Raw genomic sequence first — 10,549 nt, forward strand, 5'->3', positions numbered from 1 at the left:
TCTACTCACCCATTTTCTGAGATTCAGATTTTGTCTTCGTACCATACTGAGGGGATAGATTTAGAGATCATGTCCTTTCTCTCCTACCTTAAGTCATCGAATCGTTTATGGCACAGAAGCTGTCCATTCATCCCAACGAGGCTACTGGCTCCCCACAGAGCCTTCCTGTCAGTTCCATTCCCCTGTTTGGTCCCCATAGCTCTGCAAGTCTATTTTCTTCAAGTACCCATCCAATTTCTGTTTGAAAACCTTGAATGTTTCAATTTGCACCACCCTCATGATCAGCGAGTTTACTTTTCCTCATACTCCCCCTTTATTTCTTGCCCAAAATCTTAAATCTGTGTCCCCCGGTCCTTGCACAACCATCTAATGGGATTCCCTGTCATAATCTTGTACACCTCTAACAAATTTCCCTTCAATCTCCTTTGCTTCAAGGAGAACAACCCCAGCCTTTCCAACCTAATCTTTTAACTAAAACACCCCCACCTCTGGAACCATTCTGATAAATCTCCTCTGCAACCTCTCTTTATCTTTGTACTATTGATGAGAGTGTTTATACCTTTCAATATGATAATTGCTTCCTGGAATTGCACTCTGAAAGATTCCATGGGTAATAAAATCTCCTTGCTGTCTGCAGAAGAAACATTGGGTGTCTCACTGCTGTCATTGCTGCCAACTGTACCTTTGGTTACACAGATTTTAGGTAGGTTGATTTGATAATCTGTTCCATGGCATACATGTCATTATTGGAGTTTCCATAGCAACAAATGAGGCATGCCACTTGAATTTTGATGTAATTGGTCCATCCTTTTCTTTGTTTTGGTGAGAAATGTTCAGTGTTGTTTCAATATTTAGCACTTATTGCAATCTAATTTGATGCAGCATGAATGGAGAATGGAGTTTATTTGATATTCCAGTTAGGATTCAGAGACATCTATCCCAGGACTTATTGGAATGCAGCTTCTATTTCTTCAACAGTGGAATGGCCAAACAATACTGTAAATCCATGATGTCATCAAAAGAATATTGAGAATGAGTTCACATTTTATATAAATTGTGTTGCTCATTCTGCTGCTTGTGAGAAGCTCCCTGACCTCTTATGCAGCCAATGAAGACTTTGATCCATGATTGTCAATTGTCTTAAAAGCTAGTTTGTGATTATACACTTTGGAGAGTACGGAGGTTAGTGGGGTATCTTGGGCATTCAGATGGCTCTAAGATGATAGTCCTGATTTTGGAAGCCCAGGATCAAGTAGCTATTCCCTGGTAGATTTAGTAATATGCAAGTAGAAATACAGGATAGTACTCTAAAGCATTGCTGATAATGAATGGAATCTGAAAGAGGAGAACTGTCTTTGCGTACTGTTATTCTTCCTACTCAACATCAAATAATATTGCAACCCAAAATCCTTAATTTTAAAGGTGCTCCTAACTAGACAAGCAGATTATCAGTAATCCATTCTGGTGATCCTTGACACTTGGCTTTGTCAACGTGCACCTAAACTCTCTGGAGTTGAGTGTGTGAGAATGGTAGCACTCTGTATTTTTTTTTCAATTCATTCATGGGATGTGAGCACCATTGGCTAGGCCAGCATTTATTGCCCATTCCTAATTGCCCTTGTGCCAACTTCTGGAACCGCTGCAGTCCATGTGGTGTAGGTACACCCACAGTGCTGTTAGGGACGGTGTTCCAGGATTTTGATCCAGTGACAGTGAAGGAATGACGATATATTTCAAAGTCAGGATGGTGAGTGGCTTGGAGGGGAACTTCCAGGTGGGGAATTAGAAAGTCTACAGGTAAGTATAGGTTTCTAAATTGCTCTATTTGGCTCATCTTAAACATGTTGATGGGTACCTGACATGTAGAAACTCACCTGATTAAAAGCACTGGGTAAATTGTGTCTGCACATTCTAGTTGAACGTTATTTGCTGACTGTAGTACAGTAAATGTTAGTGTGATTGCAGCATCCCCTGGGCTGTTTGTGGTCAGTCATACTGAGTAGCGACAAATGCAGATAAAAATTTCAGTGAGGTGTCCATCTCACTGGCTACATTGAGGAAAACCAGGATTACTTGCTTAAACTCAATCTGCATATTTCAATTAAGACCTTGCAAAAATTCACTAAAGGTCAAATTGACTCTTCAAGAATTATTGTTTGCTTACCCTTTCAATGATGTTGTTTGGATCAACAGTTTGGAATAAAGATAAGGGGCCACACTTTTAAATTACATTCTCGGTCTGGTAACATCACAATCAGTTCATTTTTCATCTCTTTTATATGCAACTGACTCCATCACGAAAACTTTTGTCTCATAAAGGTTGATAGAGTCACATTGTACGAGAATCCCCTGAAGCTGTGTGCATATCTCCCTATCACAGATTAGATTTGTAGTTGGGAATTCTCCTTGTATTCTGCAGCCTTGATTCCGTATTGAATCCTGAAGTTTCCTAGCTACCCTTTGCTTGCATTTTCAGTGCCCTTCCAGATCTTTCAACTGAGAGTGCAGCACATCCCTAATCGAGAAGCTGTGGCTCACATCAGTAAACCGTAGTTACTTTTACTTCTTCCCAACCTTATGTTCCTTTAGTGCCTGTCAGCAGCTTTCAGTCTTTCTCTGAGAATATTAGAGACCATTGATCATCCAAACTGGATTTTAAAGCTCGATTCTGCAAATGTAGCCAGTCTGGCCTGTGCCATTGAGAGTTCTTAGGCTTTCCAGTGAATACAGCGATCTCAAGGTGTCTTCTCTTTTCATCATCAACTGTCTTGGATTTCAGCCTGTCAAGAGAGAGGTCTTTTTGTTAACCAAACGGGGTTATGCCCAAAGTCAGTGTATTGAGATGAGATTAAATGGTTTCCAGATTTACAATATGTAGTGCAGTAAATTGTTTTCTGACTAACAATCAGATCATCCAAGCCCCAGATTAAAGTTCCAGATTGAGCAGAATAACTGTATTAGGCCCAGGCTCGATAGCAGACACATAAGCAGCCTCAGTTTCAGGCACGGATTCGGTTTTAGATCTAATATCAGCCTTAGCCTATGACTAAGTCTTGGCCTCAATTTCACACTAAGCCTTGGTCTCAGACTCGGTCTCAGATTCACTATCAGACTTAGGATGCTATTATATGACTGCCTTTATACTCAGATCATTATCTGTATGGTGTGATACACAGCTGCAGTCCCCAGTTATAGTGACGGCTGCACCACACACTGAGTTCAGTAACAAAGAAGGCTGCATATATATATGCTCGAACACACGCACAGAGCTCTGCTCTGCAGGCAGCTAATTCTTCACGTTAAAAGAAAGCAAATAGGAACACCATCTGACAACTTAACATTAAAAAGATTCCACACAATGTTTGGTAAGTTCCCAGGTAGTCAAACAGACTGCTTGGAAATTGTGACAAAGCCGGCTGAGAAACCCGAGTGGTGTTAGCTTGCCGGTGCTCTGACACCGTCCAGTTTCAGAGTATTCAGGGACCAAGCTGACTCCCAAATCACACTCACGCTTCTGTGAACCTGCTGATCGGGAACTGCTGTGCACCAGTGAAAAAGTGGCTGAGTCAGTTTCTGAGTGATGTTCAAAACAAACATAACCTCCAATACCATCCCATGCAGAAAAAATAATGTTGGAAGTATGAAATGAAGAGGAAAGGTAAGTGACTAATGTTTCAGCTCTAGACCAGTTGTCAAGAGTACTAATAAATGTTTCTCTTCCCAGTTGGTTATCAAACTGATGTATATTTCCCGCGTTTCCCTTTTGTTAAATTGCGGATTTATTTCCGAGTTATGCTGCATTCACCTGGTGACTATCAATTTCAGCCAAGTACGAGCCAGGAGGTCGCTCATTCATACTGCTCAGCTGGGAGCGCAATGCTCCTATTCAGGGGGCAGCGCTGTACATGCGGGTTACAAACATGGGCAACATTCATCTTCCGGCAATGATATTCGAACTGTTTCCAGAGGACGGTGAACCTGCACTTCTTCCACATTTAAGTCAACTCCTGGCAGCTTAAAGAAATGCCACGAGAGCTCCACCCCGAGCTCTTGGTTAGTTCCACACAGCGTCAAACTCCAGCAGTGTATGAGCACCTCCTCCAAGGCTCCCACACTGCGGGGCTTTGAGTGCGCTGCCCGATCAAGTGCAGTATAGATAGCTTCACTGCAAAGCTTTTCCGCCACACTAAGGGTGCAACACCTTTAGTCATCGACCTGAAACGTTAATTCTGTTTCTCTCTCCCCAGATGCTGCCAGACCCGCTGAGTCATTCCTACATCCTGTGTTCTTATGTCAGATTTCACCATCCTCAGTAGTTTTTTTGTACCTTTAGTCTAATCTGCGTTTACAGTATTCTGCAGATCGGAGTCTCGGGCGAATGGGTGCTGTGAGATTCCCAGCACTCTGTAACACTGCCAGTTTCGGTCCGGCGAGATATCCCGCTGTCGTGGCCAAGGAGGGAGCTTTGCGCGTGTAGGTGCACAGTGCACCTCTCACTGGAGTTAACGTGTAAGTGCTCAGCAAGTGCTCGGAGAAGAATCCCCCACTCTCCAAACTTTCAAATTACCTCCCGCTAGCGTCCGGGAGGGAGGCCCTGAGCTTTTAGATGTTGTGTCAAACCAAAGCGTGTTCCACTCCCCCGCCCCCAAGACCGTCTGATTGCATCTCTTTAGAGCGAGTTTGGCCTTTGCTCCAGATTGACACCAGAGGTTTAGTGTCATGTTCAACAGAAAGACGAGCTGGATCTCGCAGTACAAAGGCGCCCTCGGCTACCCCATTCAGTCACAGACACCGGTTCAGTATCCCTGTCTAACATTACACTCCTAAAAGTCTGACAGCTCCGGAGTGTCATTTTGCAAACGAGATTGTACCGGAAATGGGAAGCGTTCAGCGTTGCAATTGAAAGTACAACTGTGGTTGTACTCTGGTTCGGCATCTGACTCGTCCGCGGCATCACTCGACCGCCCCTTTCATCCTGACATTAGCAAAGTGCAGCCTCGGCGTTGGCCGAATGGACTGAAACAGGTGCCCGAGCTCAATGTGAGGAACAGGCCTGATCTGATCTCAGAGCTGGGCCAGGGGCAGGGCTCTGCTACTGACCGTTCCGTTTAGAGTTGGGGAGACTTGGTTGCATTCCAGGTTAAACCGTCCTAGGTCCTGCAGTCCACAAGCACTGAGAGGACTGCTGGTATCTGTTTGCAGTCCGGGGCACCCGTACTGACAGCTGTAAACCCGATCGCATCGAAAAGGGAGCCAGTGCCTTCGTTTGCCAATGACAATATGAATGGGCTTCTCATTAAAGTGCCGCTGCTTGGGCTCTGCTTCAGACCGAGAGCTCGCTTCCCTGTTTCGGGAAGTCCTCTGGGACCCGGCACATAAGAGGGAGGTGGAGGGGGGACGGTGGGGGGGGTGGGGAGGTGGGGAGCAATTGCCCCGGACCGGGGCGGACGGCGGAATCGCCAGCCTTTCCGAGGCTGTCAAACTTGGGACGAAGAGCCGCCGGCCGCGGCGGCAGATCTCGGGGCTGTCCGCCACTCCGGCGCAGGGAGTGAGATTCCAGAGAGGGGACCCCGAACAAGTGCGGACGGGGCGGGGGAATAAATCGTCTTCACTAAATAGTAACGTTTTCAAAGACGGTTTTGAAGTTTAACGACCCGGAACAAGCAGGGCTGAGCTAACTGGCAGAGTCCTTCCAGCTGCTTACAGTTTCAACATCCAGATCCACGGGTGAGCCAGTCACTAAGTGATCCAAAAATCCCTCTGCGGCAAGAATGTAAACACTTGGGGAGGTTGGGGGGGGTTTCCAAAGAAACGTAACCGGCACTGAAATCGATACTGTCAACTGACGGGTTCGAGAACTGAGGTCCCCAAAATAGTTGTTTTTTTTAATAGAATTCTGTAGAGGGAACAAACCTTTTTTTTAACTTCTACATAGTGAAGGTGGACGAAATGCGTTGAGAAAGGGGGGCCACTGATCATTGTGAGCATGTTTATTTCTTTTTTTAAGCCGACAGGGCCAGTCTGAAAGGCAGAAGGCTGTTTGGCAGCTCTCCCCTTGTGCGTGTTAATGTTTCCCAGGGTTTAATATACTTTCACTCTCTTGCTGCTTTGAATATTTGGTTTTAGACCGCGTGGTATGACCTATCATTTGGCCTGTTATCTTGGGGCAGCCTCCGGAGCTCTCAGGCTGTTCACTTTGCTGCTTTTGTTTTGCTTTCTATTTGTAAAAGCAGCAGCTTTCTCTCTCTCTCCCTTTGCTCTCCTCCCCCTCCCCTCCTCTCTCCTCCCTTTCCTCCTTCCGCGTGGTTGCCCTGCCTGCATGGCTCCAGAGAGCAATGAAAGAAATCCCCCACCAGGTCCGGCCACCCAATCACGTGCCTCGGATGCTGTTACCCGGCCAGGGTTGCCATAGATCCTCGCATCAATCAAGAGGCGGGCAGCCAATGGGAGGCCGGGGCCGGCGTGCACACAGCGTCGGCTTTCCCAGCTCGGGTGCTGCAAATGAGACGAGCAACGGTGCAAGTTGTCAAAGGCTCGGCTCGTTTAACAAGTCAGATCACTCCGGCTTAGCAAGTCATGGCGACCACAGCATCTAATCATTACATTACGAGCAGCAACATCCTCACCTCCAACTCCATCGTGCACGCAGAGCCAGGGAGCATGCAACAAGGGACAGGCTACAGGGATGCACAGAAACTGGTCCAGAATGATTATATGCAAAGCAATGGACACCCTCTCAGCCACGCTCATCAATGGTTAACGGCTCTTTCTCATGCCGAGGGCTCCCCGTGGTCGGCCGGCGTGCCGGCCAGCCCCCTCGGCCAGCAAGACATCAAGCCCTCGGTGCAGGCGGGGAGGGACGATCTCCACAGCGGGGGCACCCTGCACCACCGGCCCCCTCACATGGTCCACCAGCACGGCAACCACCACGGAGCATGGGGCAACAGCACATCAGCCCACATCCCCAGCATGGCATCTAACGGGCAGAGTCTCATCTACTCCCAGCCGGGCTTCACCGTCAACGGCATGATCAACCCAACAGGCACCCAGGGCATGCACCATGGCCTCAGGGAGGCTCACGAAGATCATCACGGGGACCATGCTCAACACCACCAGCAGCATCAAGCACACCACCACCACCAGCATCAGGGTCACGATCACTCGGACGAGGACACCCCGACCTCGGACGATCTGGAGCAGTTCGCCAAGCAGTTCAAGCAGAGGAGGATCAAGCTCGGATTTACCCAGGCCGATGTGGGACTAGCTCTTGGGACGCTGTACGGCAATGTCTTCTCGCAGACCACCATCTGCAGGTTCGAAGCGCTGCAGCTCAGCTTTAAAAACATGTGCAAACTCAAACCCTTGTTGAACAAGTGGCTGGAGGAGGCTGACTCTTCGTCTGGAAGCCCCACCAGCATAGACAAAATTGCTGCCCAGGGCAGGAAGAGGAAAAAGAGGACCTCTATCGAGGTGAGCGTCAAGGGGGCTTTGGAGAGCCATTTTTTGAAGTGTCCCAAGCCCTCGGCCCAGGAGATCAACTCTCTGGCGGACAGTCTGCAGCTGGAAAAGGAGGTGGTCAGGGTTTGGTTTTGTAACAGAAGACAAAAAGAGAAGCGAATGACTCCTCCCGGAGGAGCTCATCCCGGAGCCGAGGATGTATATGGGGCCAGAGACACTCCGCCGACACATCATGGGGTTCAGACTTCTGTACAGTGAATGACCACTTCTCTCACTTTTTGTTCCTTTTATTTGTTCTTTTCTTAACGAACAGCTTAAAACACTGGACTATCGTTACGATAGCACACGTTAATGATGTGTTTTGACCTATACAGAAGGAGCTCGCAGGCAAATGGAGTGAGTATATAAATAATAAGAGGCACTGATATACATACCTTTACAAAACTGAGGCAAATAGACACAAAACTGCCTGAAAAGAATGTGACCTGAAAGGCTGCTATAATTGATAATGTATAGATCCACTGTGACAGGCGGGGGCAAAGGGATTTTTTTTTGTAGGAAAGCAGGGGAGGTTTTGGCCACGAGCTGCGGTTTTGTTTGTTGGAGGAAAAGGCAAAAGGAGGCAAAAAAAAAGGCAATTCCAACACACTGCTGTCCGGACTAGCCACGTCCCAGACTTTTTTTACATCTCAACCGAGTGGGAGATATTTCTCCTGAGCGTTGATTGTGTGAGACGAGAGGCTGTGTGCTCTGTGTATGAAAATAAGCTGCGTCAGTAAGGCAGAGAGGGGCTCAGCTCGAACCATACCATTCTCACCAAGATCTGAAGTTGGGAGCTGCGAAATAGCAAAACGGGATCAATTCACATACACACACACACACACATACACGTACACAAAAGTAACTAAGTGGATGATAAATCGATAAATATCAGGCGCTCAAAAGTACTACGGATCACCGACTAAAAGTTTTATTCCCATGTTTAACAACTAACTCCGGTGGCAAGAAATGCAATACCTTTTTTACACGACAGGACTATTACAAATCTGCTAGCCAGCATCTGAACGCCTCCGAATTAGCACTGTACAATAATGAATAAATAAATAAAAACTCAATCAAAATGGTGTAGTCCCTGCCACGTTTTTTTTTTCCCGAAAAAGATATCCTGCGGTGTAAAACATTGTACTTATCAAACGTGAGCCCACAGTCTAACATTAAAAACAATCGGCAGTCGGATATAAAGACACAAACCCCCCTGTAGAACCTGTCAGTATATTGCGCTTTCTTACAACGAACATATCCAAACATTCAAAATTCTAGAAAAGATGTGTACATATTTGAGATATTTTGATGTGGTGATATGATTGTAATTTAACCGCAGTTATAGCGATTCCTAAAGACAATAAAATTTAGTGAAGTGTTAAGAAAAACATTTAAAAATTTTAAAAAAAGCACCGGGTCAGATAGGTTGGTACAGAAGAAAAAAAAAACAAACCCTGAGACACAAACAAAATTTGTGTCTGTTCGTTTAGTAACATGAAGTTAAACGTGGAGTACTTTGTTAGAACCTTTTCTCATAGGTTTATGGAGAGCGGTTACCATGCACATCTTATACCACTATGTATATATGTTGCATATATTTGTCTTTTGAACTGAAAGAAAAAAAAACATTATCTGAATAATTTTTTTTCCTTGTATACATTCTTTCCATAATGCTGCCCAGGGAATTTTAATATCATTTTCACGTGGCCTGCCTCAATGTATTTATTTCTTTAAAAGAAGTTCTGGAAACTGTTTCTTCTGTAGCTTTAATTGATTAGATGTTCAATGTGGGATGTACATTTTTCCATTATGCTATTTTTCCCCTTCTCTTGAAAAGATTGTTTTTGGTACATTTCAATGTGTCTTGTGAAGATAAAAGAAACAACGCAGAGTCCCTTATATATTTATGTTAAAGTAATATTTTATTACTTACATAAAACAAGCAATCGCACAACCTTAAAGTCTTATGTCTTGGTTTTGTGGGGTATGATTTTCTGAGCGGGTGGCGAGAGCGTGTAGTTTGTCTTCCAAATCCATATCATGGCCTCACTTTTATTATTCTAATAAGGGTATTAATATAATATTCATTTCCATAGGCACGGCATTAACCTTCTGAAGATAATCCCGACAGATATTGAGAAACACATACGCACACACATATAATGTTTATTTATATCTTATAAAATATGTTGATTTCGTATGTAATATGTATTTTATTTTTGTACGCGTATACAAACAGATTATGTTTTCAAATCATTATTTAACACATTAGACCTGTATGTGTGAATGTTATAATTGCGCACACATATATTTGTTTACTTACTGAATCAGCATTTTACATTTTAAAGCTTAAACTAAACTAAACCGTAATGTATTATCTGTGGCATGGTAGACGATACTAAAAGGAATCATACACATTTAGTAAATACATTTTGGTTAAAACTGACCTGCACACATTTAATTTATGCGCCACATGTACTTATTATTTTAGATGGGTGAATATTTTAACTAACATGCCGTAGTGGGCAGTTTCAAGTACAATCATTTATCCTGCACGTGTTACCTCCCCGGCATTGTAAAAACAGACGGGCTTCTTCGACGATAAAATATTTTATTCCATTGATGCACATTTAAAATACCTCTTTCAACGTGTCCTTTTTTTTTGAGTTAGCTGCAATATTTGAGAAGTCGGATTTCTTTTGAGAATTAAAAGCTCCGATCGGCTGGCTGGACACCGGTTCGCTTCTGCGCTCAGTCAATATTACGCGCGTACAGAACATATTCAGCTAAATTATCTTATCAATACAAAGAAAAATTTGACAGAAAGAAGAAGTGTTTTCTGACCACAAACGTGCTGATGGGGTGAAATGTTTTAGTTGGGTATGGATCGGGTGCATTGTTCAATAGCTGCCACTACAGAATCTGTAAGGAATGCGATTGCCCTCTACTGGCCAGCAGCCACACCGCCCTCACGATCAGGAGGGAGACTTCCCTTCACAGCAGTTCAATCTTACCTGCTGGTATTTACATTTTTTTTGGTCTCGTGGAG

General features: G+C 44.8%; 1 protein-coding gene across 1 annotated transcript; it reads left to right on the forward strand.

The window, feature by feature from the left end:
• The first annotated feature begins 6,576 nt into the window (after nucleotides 1-6,576).
• Nucleotides 6,577-7,716, forward strand: pou3f2b (POU class 3 homeobox 2b). Its single transcript, XM_041188350.1, has one exon. The coding sequence runs from the start codon at nucleotides 6,577-6,579 to the stop codon at nucleotides 7,714-7,716; it is 1,140 nt and encodes a 379-aa protein (XP_041044284.1).
• Nucleotides 7,717-10,549: the final 2,833 nt, after the last annotated feature.

The sequence above is a fragment of the Carcharodon carcharias genome, chromosome 5 (genome assembly GCF_017639515.1).
Source record: "Carcharodon carcharias isolate sCarCar2 chromosome 5, sCarCar2.pri, whole genome shotgun sequence".
NCBI lineage: Eukaryota > Metazoa > Chordata > Chondrichthyes > Lamniformes > Lamnidae > Carcharodon > Carcharodon carcharias.

Coding starts and splice junctions, on each gene's coding strand:
- pou3f2b (XM_041188350.1), top strand. CDS start 6,577: ATGGCGACCACAGCATCTAATCATTACATTACGAGCAGCAACATCCTC.